Raw genomic sequence first — 19170 nt, forward strand, 5'->3', positions numbered from 1 at the left:
TTTTGTATGCACAGACGATGAGCCAGACTGGTTATTTTATCTAACTTGAGGGGGCGCGTGCTACAATGGAAGACACTGCATATTTTTCTCTGACTTTGGAAAAGAAGAGCACGCGTTACCAGGAAGAACACATTAGAATCAAGTGAATACCAAAATGTTTGTTCTGTTCAGCACCTGGTAAAGTAAAACAAAAGCAGCAAGATGTGCACGAACCTCAAAGCTACCAATTACTTTAGGAAACAGACAGCTTCTATCAACAAAATTTTCAAAAGGCTGACAAAAAAAATGAAAGATGGCTTAGCTCTGCTATGCCTGAATATACGTAGTCTTCTGTGCCGTTCGCCAGCAGCTAAACTCTCCTTGGCTTCCATGTCGAGCGTGTCTAAGTTCACCAGCGTTCTATAATTCGTTTACAGGAAAGGAAAGAAAAGGGGCGGCATCTGTCACCTCGCGGCAGGCAAGAAGCGCCTCCCGGCGGCGTTGGAGCACACTCGCTCCCGCTTGGCCCTCACAGCTGATAGCAGATGGGTAACGTCACATCCTTGACGTCATCCTAATTGAGTGACAACTATTTTAGTCTTTGGTACTTTCAAATTGCGCGCCAATCACAGTATCTGTCACACACAGAATCCCACTATCATCCTCACGGTAGACGTGCGGAATTATGAAGAGCATTTCACGACCCAGGGCGTAGCAGAGCGGTAAAGCGCTCGATGGGGATCCATGGGATGGAGGTTAGATTCCTGGATGGAAACTAATTTCTTCTTCTTCTTCCTTTTTTTTTTAATGAAGAGGAGTCGCATATCTCTTAAGCGTTGCTAGGTAACGCCGCAAGAGCTTGGCGAGGGGGCTGCGCAGCTGGCCTTGGCTGTGACGTCACTTGGTCGCGGCATACCGCATACGCGAGTAGTGAAGCTTTTCGCTTCAAAAAAAAAAAAAGAGTACCTTGTAAGAAAATGGAACCTAACGCAAGGCTACTCACCAAATCGACCATAAGGAGCATCTCACGACGCTTTTGCATCTCCTGTAGGAAAGAAAAAAAAATAATCTTGATCGAGTGCAGGTTGCAGTCAGCAACGTTTTGTGTAGCAACAGGACTACAATACGCATGGTACAAAGAGCACGTGTGTGTATGTGTGTGTGTAAACAGTAGGTTTCCTAAGACTAAGTACGGGGTGAACAGGATAAAAAAGAAAAAACTGCAGGAAGTGCAAGAAAGGAGAGGCAAAGTTCGAAGACAGCAGTAATGTCGAGGAGAAGACACACGATGAATGTGCTCACCTGCTCTCTCAATATTACGGCTTGTTGCCTCTTCATTTCCCTCTCCTAAAGCAGAGGAAGGAAGGAAAGGAAAGAAGAAGAGCAGAAAAGCAGCACAAGGAAGTTGGTCAGCATTGGGTAAAAATCCCCTCATACATCTTGACACATCTCGGGCAACTGGACCCTATGACTGCGCCGAACATTTGGCTGCGATAGTATGCTCACTCTCCTAGCATGCAAACAGCAGTGCATTGGCACAGGAAATAAGATCACTTTGTGAGGTTTCCCGTTCTCTTCACATCAAAATGCAATTTCCAGTTTCAGGTGCCCCATTTTTGTTTGTTTAGATGAAATAAACTGACCGTGTTACAGATTCATTTGCTATCCCAAAATTCCAAATGCAAGAAGGTAACGGCAATTCTTATGCAGCTATGCCCGTCATACGAAGATTGCAGAAGTACAGTGTCGCATCCATATCCCCGTTCTGCCTCTATAACTGCAGTCAAAGTTTTGAGAAAGAGAGAAAGAATTTCATCACATTAAAGGAATCAAACAGCTGAGCACTTCACCAAATTAAAGCCAAACAGCAGCCCTAGCTGCCAATCAAATACCAACTGTTAACGATGATTTCAACTGCAAAATACTGGAGTAAAAACCAACACTGGATACGACAGTTTGAAACCTCTGCCGAGCTCTGCCACACGGGTGACGTGATTGCTTCTGATTACAACAAGACTGGTCCTGGGAGCATTTGACTAACTGATGTAGTAGAAATGGCAGTCTCATTGAGCTGAGAGAAAAAAAAAAAAATGAGTGGGACTATCTGCGCTTGTTTCCACTAGATTTGCCGCAGTTGCATAAGCAGCCTATCTGAAATAAAACAGCAACACACACAGAAACCTACAAACATACTCAGATAAAATAGTTGTCCTACATTCTGATCAGGTATCTTCAAATATATATTTCTGTTTGTTTACGATAAGAGAATAGGTGCCGACTTACGTGGACACAACTGCGGCAAAACTATGGTGATGTCATGACACTTTGCCAAGGCATTGACACACAATAAAAGAAAAGTGCAGGCCCTGGGCATGACATGTCAAGAAAACAGCATATTCTCTACTAATGCATTTCCGAAGCTGCCACACCACAAGAGCACACTCACAGTATGAAACCCACAGGTCACAAACAAGAAGGTTATAAAAAAACTGTTGGAGTGGAAATCTCCTATACCCACTGATGGGCTGGGGCGGCCTTCTTGAGGGGGGCAGGAAGCGGCCTGCCAAGCACTGGGGAGAGCTGTTCGCTGGGTTGCCAGTGTGTTTCAAGTGTTTAAAGGATTTTTAAGTTCTGATGCCATGCTGTTGGCTATCAGAGGAGCCATACTGGACATCTCTGAATTGATTTGAACCCCCTATATTTTTAACGATCTTGAAGATATCAGAGTACTGGGGCATTTTTAGCTCTACTCAGTGCAAACGTCGCAGCTCCACTTCATTGTCAAACCTTTGAGTCAAGCCAGAGGTTAATATTACATAGTTGCGTAGCTTATGTAGAATATATAGCACTGGATTAATTGCAAGTCTTAACTAAACAGTGAATTAACTGCTAATAAACTTTCGGCATATGCAACATCATCGAGTCGTATATCATTAGATACTTGATGTCGAGATGATTGCCCTGAGCTAACTCTAGGTCCCAATTAATTACTGCTAATTAGTTAATTGTGAATAAAAATAAAATTCATGCCATAACTACAATTCATATATTGTTGGATAGCTTACGCTAAGTATAATTGCATTGGACTAACTGGAAGTCATAATTAAATACCATTATATAGTTAAATTGATTAAAATTGAAATGTATGTTATACTTTCAAGTCATACGTCGTAGCGTAGCTTATATCAAGTACAGCTGTACTTAAACAATGCCACTGCACTACATTAAGGTCCTAACTTCTGATGATTAGTAATTATGATTAAAATTTAACGTTATGCTACAACTTCAGGTTATATATAGCTGAAACGGTGTCGACAAATAGAATCCAAAATTAAACACCAAACGCAAAAGCCGAGAAAAACATAGCTAATTCCATTCAGCCGAGTTAGACAGCCTATTTCTTTCCATTTCAGCATCACCAGTAGTCAACTTCCTCGATCGGCATCGGGCTCATGAACTATGGATTAGTGAGTGAACGCCTTTGCCAAGGCCCCCTGCAGCTGGAGTTCAAGCTCCCTTTAAAGCTTAAAATATACCTAGTTCCGGCCTAAAGTAAAAAATAATATGCACGGCATTTCGCATTTCTTCATATTCTTTAATGCACCCAATTGAGATGTAGAAGCGAACAGTCATGTAAGGTGCCAAAATAAAACTAATTGAAAGCATGGGAAATAATAATGCATGCAACAAACCTGAATAACAATTCAGTATTTTGGAAGACAGCAAGAGGAAAAACATAACTTCCGATGCTTCACCAAACAAACCCATACTGCTTGCTGTAAATAAACTTGACCACTCCACTGACACGGACAACATTATTAGGCTTGAAAGCAGGAGGTGCTATCAAGCTCTGTGACCAGGCATTTGTGACCAGCATTCTGGCCCGTCAGAGTTACAGAACATTGCCAGCAACATTAATACAAATCTCAATCCATTCATATTTTGGCAAAAATAGAATTTACTGGCTGAAAGATGCCTATGATGGAAATAGCAAGACGATGTGAAAACCGCAAATGCCAAAGTAAATAAATCAGTAAAAATCAAGAAGTGCTACCTTCTGAAGTGTAAACAAGGCATTATCTCTTAGAAATACATTACTCGCCAATACTCCCATCGTTTGGATGAAGCCGCAATTTGCAATGCGACAACATCGTTACACGCATTTTTTTCTTTCTTTCTTTTTCAAACTATAGACAGTGACACTGGTCACGGTTAATCCCCTATCCTGATGCTGTATACTGAAATTTCATTGGTTCCTAAATAAGGTAAGCCTTGAAAGGGCAGACCTCAGTTTGTCATTTGTACTGAACATGTTCCTCTCTCTTGTTATCTAATGATTACTGATTTTACGTAGAGCACCTTTGCAAAGCTTGTAGACACGCTTACCTAAGAATCGTAGTCTATGAGATGCTAATTCAACTGTGAAAACATTTTTCTCTGGCGACAAGCTTAGTACTTCTAGCTCTAAGTGCTTTGTTTTCAAATTAATTGTCTGAATAATTTCAAATTCTGCTTTCAGCCACTGAAGCCCCTTCTCTGTTTGCTTAATTACCAATTGGTAATTGTTTCCTTTAAAGAAGAGGTTTGCTTATGTGCCATAAATGCGAAAACAATTCTTCATTAATCTAGCTTAATCTAGCATAATCCAAATTATTCACTTTTAAACCAACCTAATCCACATAATTTTAAGTGATCGCCCTACGTAATCCGCCATAATCTAAACTATTCGAAAGTAATTTTAATCCCATGTAAACTACCATATTCCAGCTTAAACCATCCAAATACAATGTAACCCTTTCACCACCAATTTATTTTACGAAAAACATACCAAAATCACCAATTTTTTTAAGTGACCATAACTTTTTCCATGCAATTATGGTTCTGAAAATATATTACTTTGATAGTTTGTGGTTATAATTACCACTAAAAGGTCAAAAAAAAAAAAAATGTTCACGAGGGTGGCTTTCGCACAGTGCATGCGCATCGTGAAATGACTCTTTTGAGCCTTCAATTAGGCGCCAAAGGCGCAAAATGCGTTTTTTGTGGTCGACTAGCTCTCTCTAGTGTTCAAAATCGTAACCAATGCAACTGACGACGGTAACAAGTCTTTCGAGATGGCAGCACCGCAAAATATCGGGATGGACGAGTGCAACTCGTCATTAGAGATTTTGGTACGATTTGCCATGAAGAGTACAGCTCGGGGTTTGCGGTTAATCTGCCCTAATCTAACATTTGCGCTTAATAAAATGTAATACGCCCAACAACCCCTTACTCATTGCCCATTATTAATACAACTTAATGAAACTAACCAACTTTCTCTACCTAATCCTCTTTAATCGACAGACAATCCAACTTTATCCACTCTTTATCCAACTTCACATCTATCATGTGCATGAGGCCACTGCCTCACAAGCACCACACAAGGCCTTCATAATTTTTCGGCCCATATTTCTTAATTTTGTTGTATGACAACGGCTTTTCGATTGAACGACCTGTACACGCTTTCTTTAATGATTGTGTGCAGCTTTATCAGCCACTTATACAAAGAAACTGTGCTGAGCGAACCTATATACTGATTACCGGTGCCTGTAGCCGCTCCGGGAATAACAGGGCCGGCACAGAGTGTATGCGCAACTATGCCCTTTGTCCATTCCATTCAAACAATTCTGGAGTAAAATGAACCGCACACGAGCAGCCTAAGCCTTTTGCTTGCCAGCCCTCGCGGCGAACTGCCCGTTCCCAAATTGCCTAAGGATCCTTTGGAAACCTAGCAGAAAAGGAACATAGACGCAAATATGCGACGCAATGCAAGGAGCACGGTTAGTTTGAAATGAGCTATAACGAGCACAGTTTGTGAAATGTGACTCCTGGTGTGGTTTTTACACGGTTCGTACAACCTTAAGCCATGCATGAACCGACAATGTCTTGATTTTGTTACATGCCGCACACTTGAACAACCTCCACTTCTCCGTGTACTCAGCGGGCGCACTCTGCAGCAACTAGCTCGCTTTTCTGCCCCCTTCAAGATGGCGTCACGGAGGCGTCACTCTACGGGCGCGCCTTCCACTCCAGCAGTTTTTTTTTATAACCTCTTTGGTCACAACGGACTTCCATTCCCTGAGACTCTGGTCCTGACCAATGTGTCACTGTTCCACACTGTTCCCGTACACAAGATTACAAACAGAATGAAATGCAAAGCAAAACAGTAGTCAAGCTAGTTAATGCTACCACATTTTAATAGGTAAAGAAACAGTGAATGAAAAAAAAAATGAGAACAAAGCAGCAAAAGCAGGTGCGCGAAATTCTATCCTACAGCCAGCAATGCAGCTCGAAATAAAACACATTGGCTAAGCGAAAGCCAATAAGTGCTTGATGGTCGTGACAGCTATGACGCAAGACAAGAGTAATACATAGCAGCACAAGAATGAAGTAGCTTCACACTATCAGCTTCCAACAACACTGACAATGAGGTGGAAGTCTGGAGCCATATTTGTGCCCAATAAGAAGCAAGCAGCCACAAAAACACAATGCTACTACATGCCATTTACGGTGCTCGCACAGTGCGTTATCTTGGATGGCAGGCAAGTGACGATCACCACAGCCTTCCTTTTCATGCACCCCCAGACGCATGTAGACATCACACCAGTAACGAGAGGCTCTCATTGGCCAACAACACATGGCACCACTAACACCGTACTGTCCCAAGTATCAGCAGAACCACATGCTTTCTTGGTATCACTTCGCAAAGGCCCCAAGTGGCTGACACTACACTCTGAGATCTACTGTATTTACTCGCGTAATGAACCTAGCCCACCAAAAGTATGAAAAAAATTAGAAGGGTTCAATGCTGCTGAACCAAATATGGAGCGAAAGCATAAGCTGCGGGTGACCAAGCGTTGTTCTTCCCAGGCCCACATATAAAGCCCCGATTTAACTAAGCCGTATAAACGTGCCTTAGTGGCCTATAGGGGTAACTGTCCTGGCAGGCTGATTCTGACATAATCGCCCCTTGTGAAACGAGACCCAAGTTGCCAGCTCCTGTCAGGGGACCATGGACACTGACACAAACAACACGGCACACCACAACACCGGTTTAACCTGGCGTATTGCTTTTGCAATAAAAAAAAAGAACAGCGGTAGCTGTTAGCGGGTCCTTCCTTTTGTATCGTCACCGCTGTCGGAGCCCCCGGCTCATTCCTTGGCAGAGCACCAATATACCGTGCAGTGGTAACATCAAAATGTGTTGATTTTATTAACGTTAGGTTCTGCATTGGAAGAAGCTAAAACAATGCTAAAAGCCAGTGCCATGACCATGACTTTCTGTACGCATTCATTAATGACTGATGGATGAAAGGATGGACGACCCTCCATCACGTAATGAACCCTACTCCCAAACTATGTCAATTTTTCTTGAAAAAAAAAAGCGGGTTTGTTATGCGAGTAAATCGAGAATATGATGCAGGTTTGAACAGGTATGTGAGGGGCATTCATAGTTTGTATTATCAGTAGCATAACTTTATAAAAAGCACACTTGTGGGTCATCAATACAGTCGCCGATTGATTTTTCGGACCCTAAGGGGCCGAAAGAGCATCCGAAAAACCAGGCAGTCCGAAAAAACGAACTCATACTAAAAACATCACTTGCCAAGCGGCTTGAAGAACTGGTTCATTCTGTTCCTGCGGGCAACGGTCAGACCTGTGCATTGTTTAAAGAGGAACCGGACAACGGAAAATCGCTACTCCCACATAACATCGGTGCCTTCTTTTTTTCCTCCCGCACGAGAGAAAAGAAGAAAAAAGTGACGGTGGCAGCCACGGTGGCTGGGGAGCGATAGAAGTTGTCTGCTGCACGCGACGGTAAAAAGGAAAGAAACGTAACATTGTCTTACGAGCTGCGGCAACTGTCTGGAGTTGCAACGCGTCTTGGAGTTGGAATGCAAAGCTCTCACAGGTCGTGTCACAGTAGTCATACTCGAACGCCAGCTGGGACACCCGGTAAAACCAGCATCTGTTCTCAGTTGGCAGGTGTTTTCGGCGCACTAGACAAACGCACAACTTTTTTTTCTCCCACCGTGCTCGTGCACTCGCCTTCTGCAAACGGACTCATGCCATGCCTACGTATGCCACTAGCTCTAACTCACAGCTACATACAAGCCGTAACGTATGGTCACGTGTTAGAAGCACGACTGCAATGGCTGGCCCATCCTCCGTGAGGCGGAACTGCATTGCCATTCCACCTCCGGCAGATGACGGCGTGAATGAGGAGTAAAAACCGGCTGCGAGAATCATGCGTGACGGGCGTGACAGTCACAGCAAGATGCAACATGTAGGAGTGTGCAATTAACGGTACCTGCTGTCAAGAATGCAGCTTAAGCTTGACTACTGCTGTGAGCATCGTTTCCAGTAGTAGTCTTTTTTGTGCGCATGGTATCGATCAGCGATTGGAAGAGCTGCAGGAGGTCCCAGCCTTGATGACCGTTAAAATTCTAGAGTGCAAATGTTCACATTTTATCGTGCGGCTTCCAATTTTCAAACCCTGCCAAAAATCCCAATGGATCTGCTGTTTCATCACGAGAGCTACTGCGCTGTCGTTGTGGTTGGCGCAGTCTTCCACGAATGTTCAATTGGCAATGGCAATGACGATAAGGGCATGGCGACAGGCAGCCAATGCAATGATGATAGCACTCATTTCCAAACCGCACGCAATGGCCTGGTCTGTTTTTGCTGCTTATGTCAAGTTCTCAGGTCATTCTCTTCTTAGCGTTTTGTTTTTGATCCAACATTCAAATTTTTGTGGTAAGCATCTACTGGGTTGATTCTGATATACCATCGACAATCAATTGTCATACATGGTTTATTTTTACACAGGGGCAATGGGAAAACTGATAAAGTACAAGAATTTGATTGTTACAAGCAATACATTGTTATATCTGGTATCGTTATAAGTGGACTGCACTGTATGCGGCATTCTTAAGAAAGCTATAAAATACTGCACTGCCCTCCACACATTCACCCGACCTTGAACTAGGTGACTTCTTTCTCTTCCCTCCCACGAAGCACAAACTGCACAAGAAAGGAGAAAAAGTTCCACGGCGACAAAGAAGCGACTGCTCCAGTGAATGCTCTTCCTTAACTATCATAAAGAAATATAGAACTATGGCCTGTGTCACCTCATTTATCAGCAGCAGATGTGCATGGCGTGTTCCCGTGTTAACCTTCATGCAAATTACAGTACAAACTTTTACGAACGCCCCTCATGCCATCCTCGTATGCATTTTTAAAGGCCAGCAACCTAGGTCCCGCAGCTTATGCCTGTCGCTCTTGATGCATGGACAAAGTTACTGTCAGGAGTACAGCAGCGCTTTAGAAGGATTGGTTTCATTTGGTTTGTGGGGTTTAGCGTCCCAAAGCGACTCAGGCTAAGAGAGACGCCGTAGTGGAGGACTCCGGAAATTTCGACCACCTGGGATTCTTTAACGTGCACCGACATCGCACAGCACACGGGCGCCTTGCTTTTCGCCTCCATCAACACGCAACCAACAACTTCTACCAATGTTCAGTAAAAACTGTACTGTTTTTTGTGAAATGTTTACAATCATCATTCGTATATCAAGATCCAATCGTCGGCTTCTACCAATGTTGTTCAGCAAAAACTGTACTGTTTTTTGTGAAATGTTTACAATCACCATTTGTATACCAAGATGCAATGGTCAATTGTAATTGCCCAGCAATTTACACTCTCATAAAATGTGAACTTGTGTAGTTGTATTGGTGCAGCGCAACGTAAGGTGGCTTAAAAGCACCATTAGACGCTTGTGATCGTATATTCAAAGAAGTTTGATTTTGGCGACGTCCAATGCATTTCCATCTCAAGAACAGGGCACCAATGAGTGCCTTTTAGTCAAATTTTTCGAAAATAACCTGCCTTTTTTGACTTCCAATTATACAGCTAGTATGTGAAAAATTGTAGAGCTAACTGACTGCATTGAAAAAATTTTTCAGGTATCGCTGAACTCCACATGCTCTTCCTTACAGCTGGCGGTCAACAAGTCTACAATACAAGTGTCAAAACTCCTCAACAGGGCCCAGCATCGCATACGTCAAAATCTGAAGGTCTCAAGCTGATACTTGGGCAAATGTATTATTGCAGGCGCATCCAGCCAAGATCACGTCATGCAAAAGTGCGTCGCCCCCTCCCCAGACAGTACCTGGGCCTTGCGAACAGCATCGTCTTGGCGCTGCTTCTCTAAATCTTCTTTCCTTTTGCGGCGGATCTGATGCAAGGAGATGTAAGCATGCAACATCAACGGTCCACCGCTTCCCTCCTTTCCTAGCAACATGGTTACAATGCACAAAGGTGGCGCCAATCCCTCAGTTCTCTCAACAGAGGCATGCTTGCTCAGCAAGACCAAACAATGCTCACTGAAGGCAACCATGGGAAATCACCAGACAGAGTAAAAACCAATAGGTCAAAGGATAGAAGGTTAACAGCAAGACTGAGCCCCCCCAGACAGCTGAAGAAAAAGAGATATATTTCACAAATTGTAAAAAAAAAAAAGCGTTCTCTATCATTGTGTGAACATTCCGAACAGATAACATGCATCAATCTGCCAGTGGAGGCGACAGTTCATGAATCCACACGTACACCTAAAATGGCACATCATATCCAAGTTACATCTTGCACATGCAGTCAAAGGACATCATTTCACAAGGTAGACAAGGGAAGGCGAGATCACACTACTGCCCCGCCACGAACTGGGAACAATATAATTCATAAAGCAAACAGAAAAAAAAAAAAAAAGAGAGGAACCTCAATCATCTGCTGAGTGCGCAATTCCTTCTCGATGCGCTGTTGTTCGAGCCGTTCCAGGCGCTCCTGCTGCTTCAGCAACTTGTCGTGCTCGTGCTGCCGCCTTGCTTCTTCAACTAAGCAGAGAACATGAAAAGCAAGCAGGAGAGCAACAATGAGAAGCCACACCCATTAAAAGCACTGCGAGCTAATTTTCCATTTTCACATAAAGGCCCTAGCTTCAGTATACAAAGTGCATCAGCTAAGCCACAAATCTAGAACTCAGGTGCCAGTACTGCCATTGATCTCGAATCTTGCACCATGCACTACAGTCAAATCTCAATATAACGAATCCCGCGGGACCGCAAAAAATCATTCGTTATATTGAAATATCGTTGTAATGAAAAATCTGCGATTATAAGCCAGCGGTCAAACCTAGGTGTGAAAATGACGTACCTTGGCAGTAGGCACGTGTGTAGACAAGCAAAAACTCAAGTGAAAATGTTGCACTACCTCCAAAGCTGATTTATTTGAAGAAATGGTATTTTCTTCTGCTGCGTGCAGCAAACACGACCGCGCACTACATTACACCACTACAACACATACACCTTCCGCTTTCCGGAACACCTCATTGCATGCGTGATTGCACCGAGCGATGAAAATATGGACTTTGTCCACGTGCAAAAAAAAAAAAAAAAAATATCAGTGTTCTTTATGACCCCATCTTCAATGCTCCCTGAACTTTGAAAATCTTGTCTCGGTCTTTCATAATGATCGCGGCAGTCGATGGAGCAATGCTAGCTTTTTGTAGAGGCCGAACCATTTTTTCCCTGTGTCGATTTCTTGCAGTGAAAGCAGCTGCGTTCATATCTTCTTGGCACTTTGCTGGCTAATATCATCGCCAATCTCGCACAAACTTCACAATAAGATAATCTGAGGCAAAAAAAAAATACCGCCCCGCACGCGCGAATGCACGAACGACAGAGCCGCGTACGGCACACAACACAGGAAAAAAAAAAAACGCAGGCAGCTAAGCCTGCTGGCTACTGCGTAATAAACCATAGCTTCATGGTGGCGCTAGGAGCTGGTCCTAGATATCCTGATGATGATAGCTGCAGCCCACGCACCATAAACACAGAAACGGCGGTTTCTGTTTCGTTTCATGCGAGAGTTGCAAGCTGCGGCGCTGTTAATTTTAGCCAAATTCGTAATACTGATGTTCCAAAATTATAGAAAAAGAAATAAAATACGTCTGTTATTCTGAAATATACGCTATTTTGAAATTCGTAATTCTGAAATAGTTTTACATTGAAAACATAGCAAATCTGCCGGGGATTCTTAAAACATTCGTTAATTTGAAAAGTTTGTTAATGTGGTGTTCATAGTAACGAGATTTCACTGTAGTGGGTTACTATATCAGGCTATGCGCCACTTTCACTGTACACGCAAGAAGGAGACAATTTTCTGGACTGTAGTGACCACAGACAAAACGTGAACTTTTCTCCGCATGCCTGAATCCAAACAACAATCGCTACAAATGCAACATATTCCATATATGTGTACAGCCTCTTTCACACTTACAGGGAAACTAGGAGCACATGCCCGCTACGCTTTGTGCCGCGTGGCCTCCAAATACCTGACAGAATCGGCGGCAAATGCACACACTCAATAAGCACGATCAGCTCTTTGTGTGCGTGCGCCTAGACCCCCCATTTTGGTCGGCTCACAAATACAGTGGTTCTGAAAGCATGTTGCGGTCATATACTCTCGGTTTCCCTCTATATGTGAAAAGGGCTGTACACGTGCATGACTTATATTTCGGACACTTTGGAGACTAAAAGTTCGATTTTTTCAGGCTAAAGTACCAGCAGGAATGCAGAGATTGTTTCTCGACTGGAGCTCGACTGAAGTCTAACTAATCCTCGGCTTATAAAACAAAAATGTTCTGCAGCAGTGCTGGATTATGTATCTTTCCTTTCTGGCTCTCTGGACACATTCTCACAATCCTAAGAACAAAATAAATTGAAATGCGCGACTTTTCTCGAGAATTAACTAGGTAATGGTAGAGATGTCGGAGGCCCATAAAGAGCCCCAAGTTACTGTGAACATAAGAGGGCAGTTTTACATTTTTGCGCCCTCATCCCACAGGATACCTCGAAAGCCCCAAACCAGCTTAGCCCTCCAGTCCTTCTTCCTGTGAATGTCGAAAGGTGTAAAGTCGCGCCATCCACTCCTCACCATGCTGCTGCTGCTGCTCGAAGTGCCTGTGATGGAGCAGGGCCTCCTGCAGGGCACGCTCCTGTGGGTCCGGGGAAGGGCGGCTGCGCGGCCGTCCCCTCCGAGAACCACCAGAGGTGGACAGGGGAGAAGGCGCAAGGCCAGGCAGGCCCAGCAGCGATGAGGCACCGCTAGTCGCTGCCGACGAAGCAGGCAGTGGCATCAGGGGTGGCACTGCAGGCACCCCGCACAGCAGGCGCAAACGCAGGGCCATCTCCTCTTCACTCAGCACACGACAGTCCTGCACGTCATCAACAGAGCAACGCACACCGCGTCATTCAATCCGTTCAGCCAACTGCACAATGCAGTAGCTCGTAGTGCTCGACTGCCGAGCACAGGGTCACGGGATCAATCTTTGCAACAGTGGCCACACTTCAAGGCCAAAAAAGATGCAAAAATGGCTGCTTCCCAACCATAAGCTCGGCAGTATGATAGAAGTTAATCAATTAATTAATTTATTTATTTTCAATACTCTCAAGGCCCGGAGGCATTACAGAGAGGAGGGGCATACAAAATCAGCGGTAGTCTTCTTAAAATTTTCAACATTGGTGATGGCAGTGATGAAGGCAGGGAGGTGGTTTCAGTCATTCGCAGTTCGAGGAAGTGTGGTTAGGCAGTGCGAGATCCCTAACTTGAGGCTGTGATCAATGAGTGAGGATATATAAGAAAGAGGAAGAAATAATTGATCTTTAAGAATTGGATTAATATAATAAATTCGATGAAAAAGACGAGCGAAAATATTTACGACGCAGAGAAAGCACAGGAAGACCAAGGATTGATTTTATTGCTGATACGCTTGCAGTTCATGAAAAATTAGAACAACAAAGCGAGCGGCAATGCAGCATGCTCGACTATGACGCCCCTCACAACCCACATGTTGAGACCTATAGACCAAAACACCTGGCTGAAACCAGGTACAGTAGGACCTCGATGATATGATCATGCCCAACATGAACTGAAGGCAATATGAATTTGCAAAATTTATCGCCCAGAGTGCGCAGTGCACGATGTACGTCATTTCGGGTGTTCCAAACGCCCTCCGGTGCCACTGCAGATGAACGCGCAGACTGGCAAGCTACAGTCGAACCTCGTTATAACGAACACGGATACAGCGAATTATCGGATATAACGAAGTAAAAGCAAAGTTTGGTTGGCTATGCTTTATTTCTATGGGAGTTCTATCTGTACAGTCGAACCCGGTTATATCGAACCCGGATATATCGAATTTTGGTTATATCGAACTCACGAAATATCCCCTTGAAAATCCCATGTAAAAGTATAGGAAAGCCGCGTCATATATCGAACTCAATTTCACCGGTCGTTCGATATATCGAACTCCGCACCACGCACTGGAAAGTGTGCCTTCCCCAAAGACGATCGCATCACCCTTGGCCGTTTGCCGCATGACGTTTTCAAGCCACGCGCGGAAGGAATGAGAGGGGCCAGTTCGGCGACGGCTGGTCTGGACAGCGCCGCGCCCATTCCCCAAAGGCGCGCGCATCTGCACTTGTCGTTTCCCGCGCGCTAACACATGACGTTTGCAAGCCATGTGCGTGGGTGTGCCCATTCTTCTGCCAAGCTATCTCTCTCCTTCAGTACGCGCAACACATGCGCCAAGCCAGCTCAACCCGTTTTCAGACAGACGTCGGACGCTTTCTCCAGCGTGTGTTGCGAACCCTCTGTGTGTGGCGGCGCGGCGGCTGACGTGGCTATGGCGCCTGCAGATGTTAAGAAGCGGCAGCTCTCTGGTTCTTTTTTTTTTTTTTTTGCGAGAGTCATCCTTTGTTATCATTGCACTGTACGTGCTGTACGCGCGGCGTGGCGTAAGATATGGCGGCTGCGGACGTTAAAAAGCGGCAGGGTCTTTTTTTTTCTTTTGCAGGGATGTTTATTTTATTTATTTTTACTTTATCGTTTATCCTTGCACGTATGAATCAGCGAAAGCACGCGGTCAGCTGCTGCGATCATGACGCCCGCCTCAAGCGCGGCGTGATAAATCGAACCAGGCTTGTGCAATCAAGCCATCACGGGCACTCTGCCAAGTTCGCTCCCCGCCATCGCAGGAGCTATTAAAAGATAAATGCGCCCCGACTTTATCGCTGCGCAGCATCTTGGCACGCTGCCAATGAGCTGTAGGTGAGACGACCGAAACGGACTGACGCGTGCCGTCGACATGCAAGCGAAAATCAATCGCCTCCACTTTGAATCACCCGCGCTTTCGCACGCCACGCCATCTAGGGACCGCAAATGAATCTAGCATCAACGGCTGCCTGGCATGTGACCGGCACGTGATCGAACCACTGCCCGCGTCGCCTCCACCTAAAATGAGTTTGAATCACCCGCGCTTTCGCACGCCACGCCATCTAGGGACCGCGAGTGAATCTAGCATCAACGGTTGCCTGGCATGTGACCTGCACGTGATCGAACTACCGCCCGCGTGTCCCTACCCCTACTTTTTGCCGACCCGCACGTGTACTCACTTTCCTCGAGGTCGTGCCGTCGTCTTGCAGCATGGCGGCGCCGAAACGCAAAGCAGTTTCTCTTGAAACAAAGATAAAAATATTCAGGGCGGTCACAGCGGGCGCAAGAAGAAAGAGATTGCCGCAGTTTTTTGCACCAAGCGATTTTCTTGAAGTTCACAAATTCTTCAGACTTGTTCGGCAAACAGGCCATTCTCCAGGTCAAGCCGAGTTCGACAAATCAATCAGTCACTGCAATTCATCACCGTATTTCTCCTCTATGAGAAAGTTGCGTCGAAATTGACAGAGGTTCTAATTAAATGCTTTGTCAGTGAGCTTCCATACCAATGGTCTCTTATTTACCCAAGGTAACACAAACCTGCCAAATCTGCACAAAGCTCTCACCCTCAAATGCAGCTGCCACAGATTTACAACCTCCACATCGTGCTTTGCGGCAAAATGCTACTGAGCTTCAACCACAGTAGCAGGTCCTCACTGTTGCATTCAGAATGAGCAGAGCACCATTATTGGGACCATTTTTTTTTTAACCTACACCAACTACACTAGTGTAGCTAGAAACCATTGGAGGTATAGGAGATTTTCTATAATGGTGTAGCTGGTGTAGGTTAAAAAAATAGCCCTATTATGTTCAGTTCAAACCTGTTTTTGGCGCAGCAGGATCAATTCCTTATCGTAAACTGGACGCAAACTCACGCAACGTTTACAGTAGGTTTGGGCGAGTTATGCAATGTGCCAGTCTCAAATGCATAGTAAATAGCAAGCACTCAAACTTACGTCAGTGCCTTCTCCACCATTGATGGACTCGATGAAGGTTCCCACGATTATCCTGGAGCTGAAGCTGAAGTTCTCCCTTCCAATGTCAGTGATGTTATTCTTCTGTAAGTACTGCACAACAAAGCAAAGCAAAGAGGTAAAAAAAAAACTACCTGACTGCCAAACACTGCCCAAAGCGCAACTTACTCACTGGAGGCAAATCATCAAATTACAGACTGCAAAGTAAATACCAGCATGGCCTCTAACTGAACATTTTTGCATAACTGAAGTGAATAAATACAAACAGTTTAGAATACAAAAAAAAAGAAAAACTTCTTTCATAGGCCATAACGAAAACATAGGCACTAATGTTTGACAGTGCATTCACGGAGCCTTATCAGCAATTCTTGGCATGACACGATGCTATGCTGTGTTGCTGCTCTACATTTTCCCAACCATGAGAATGAGGCAGAAACGAGTCTCAATTGGCGCTGACACACTTGTTTTATGCAAGGCCTCTCAGTAGCACATATGCATATGCTGGCCACAGACTATACGATGAAAGTTCATTTATGTGACAAGGACGAGAATGGCAACGTCAAGCTAACGAATACCATTCCGACATAAAATAACCAACTTTAGCTGGGTATATGCAGCAAGCCTGCATACATACTGCTCACTGCATTGCATGCACTATAAAAGACGCACACACAAAAAAAAACTTTCCGGCGGCGCCACCTTGTGATAAGTCAAAGCACAGGTGTGCTTGGTTTAAAAAATTTGTATTCCTATTACAAGGGGCGCGCGCGATCAACTGAATAAAAATTGAATAAACGAGTTCAAGGATTACCCGATTCACAAGTTGAATGGCTAGTATTTGGATGATCGAATATAAGTCACATTTTGCGACAGACTCTGCACACTGCAAGGAAGACTAGATAAGGTAAAATCTCGTTATTTCCACGCCGATTTGCACATCAACTTGTCTTCTAGTTCTATTTTGTGACTCCATCACACCATACTAACACCTACACATATTTCCCTCTTTTACATACACACGCTTTCTCCATGCTTCAAGTACACAGACCCGTTGTGTTTCCAGGATACCTCACCGCAGAGTCTGCAGAGTCCGTGTGGTGAAGCATCCTCAAAACGCAACGGGGCCATTTTCAAGGAGGCACCACTGCTTCTGCGCTACACAGTGAAAAGGGCCGCGAAGGCAGTGACGATGCTGGCCAACATTCCCAATAGTGTGCGCAACACAAAGTACTTGACAAAACCTCCAAGCATTGTCATTGTCACTTAGTTTTACACTTAAACGTACACACATCCATAAAATCAAGAGTTCATTAGATAAAAGTATTGTGATCCAAATGGTTCTTGGCAGTTTTTCAAGGATATTCGATAATTCAGACTTTCAGATAAGTTGAACATTTTTCCCCGTGTCTCGCAAGCTAAATGAAGGTACCTTGAAGGCACTGCATATGTATGGCTCTGATAAACGAAGTTCTATACACAATTCAATATTTGAGTTTTTTTCTTTGTTTTCTTCATTCGATTCAGGCGCTGCTATCATTCGGCATTTGCACACCCCTAATCTTGTCTTGATTAATGTTTCTGGACATTACGTAAGTTACATTTTGATGAAACTGCTGACTTTTTTTTTGTTTTTGAGTTAAAAGTAATTATTTTGAGGAGTTCATTCCCACTTGGTACACACACTTTGTATACTAAAATTAATAAGGCTGCAAAATGAGTGCTAATTAATATATCGGGGAAACTGCTCCCAACATTTCATTCTTTACTCTTCTGGCTACCTAACCATGCTCTAACAGTTTTTAACAGCCCATTATTTCAGAATTTAGGCCTTAAACAATGGAAGTTAATTAGTAATTATCTTCCAAACTAATTGGACTACAGGGAAAAGGATTGCATATTTGAAATCAGCATAAAGAACTGAGTAAGGCTATATACTTGTATTAGATCATAAAACAACAAAAATAGCTCCAGTACTCATGTCCCTCCTTCAGTTGATTTTCAGCACATCACTTTGTTCATGGAAAGCGCAGCCATGATGCATTATAAACATTAGAAGGTGCATGCTATGTCCTTAAAAAAAGAGAGCAATGTAATAAAATGTAATTTAAGGATGACTTGGTTTAGACCCCAGTTCTTAGTAAATATTAGAAGCATTTACAGACCCTAGCCCATTTTGTTGCCATGCTATTCCTTCCAAGAGTGAGAAACACGAGAATGTACAAACAATGATAAAAGAAACTCCTGAAGATATCACTGTGAAACTTTACATCCGACTGTCTGAAGATATATAAAGCCAGTGCACTAACTTGACTTTCTTCGCCCTGCGCCTAAAGATAAGACAAATATGCTCCGACCCCTTCTTCCCCCCAACTGTAATCACTATAAAAGGACCACTAGGTTGCTTACCCTGAGCACTTCGGGGTAGTTTTTAAGTTTTTTGCCACAAGGAGCAATGTAGACAACTTCCCCCTTGACACCAGACTTGCTGAAACACCTGATGCGGGTCTGCCTCTGCCAGCTGCAACCAAGAAGAAAACTAGTTCAGAACATGTTACATGCAAACAGTGCACAAAAAGGAAACAGAAATAACATTTTGAAACCATTTTGGCACCTCTCATATTGAAAAGTAGATGGTGTGCAACCTTGAAATTTTCTAATTGAACAAGAAAAAATCTCTTCAAATATCTAATATACACAGGAAATGAAAAAAAAATATATATATATATATATTGAGGGAAATGAGGGGCTCGTTATTAAAGAATTTAAAGGAGCAGGCAGTCTACGAGTGCAAGGCGAACGTTGGTTTTTTTTTTTTTTTTTATGTTTATACTGCTAGAATTTACAGGAATTTGT

The 19170-nt window shown here is 43.8% G+C and overlaps 1 protein-coding gene across 7 annotated transcripts in view; it reads right to left on the reverse strand.

Annotated features, from left to right (window-relative positions):
• Positions 1 to 19170, reverse strand: part of LOC146185878 (bromodomain adjacent to zinc finger domain protein 2B-like) — a 122199-nt gene that overhangs the window by 56090 nt on the left and 46939 nt on the right. For 4 of the 7 annotated variants that reach the window (XM_084606815.1, XM_084606810.1, XM_084606814.1 and 1 more), the window contains 7 exons: positions 18724 to 18835; positions 16300 to 16410; positions 13007 to 13286; positions 10790 to 10905; positions 10188 to 10253; positions 1282 to 1326; positions 983 to 1024 (listed from right to left, as the gene is read on the reverse strand). In XM_084606815.1, the coding sequence (XP_084462941.1) occupies positions 983 to 1024; positions 1282 to 1326; positions 10188 to 10253; positions 10790 to 10905; positions 13007 to 13286; positions 16300 to 16410; positions 18724 to 18835 (772 nt within the window). The remainder of the gene's footprint in view (positions 1 to 982; positions 1025 to 1281; positions 1327 to 10187; positions 10254 to 10789; positions 10906 to 13006; positions 13287 to 16299; positions 16411 to 18723; positions 18836 to 19170) is intronic. The other 3 variants (XM_084606812.1, XM_084606811.1, XM_084606813.1) reach the window with 3 other exon arrangements.

This window comes from Amblyomma maculatum, chromosome 6 (assembly GCF_055883805.1).
Source record: "Amblyomma maculatum isolate TAMU_Amacu chromosome 6, ASM5588380v1, whole genome shotgun sequence".
Taxonomy (NCBI): Eukaryota; Metazoa; Arthropoda; class Arachnida; order Ixodida; family Ixodidae; genus Amblyomma; species Amblyomma maculatum.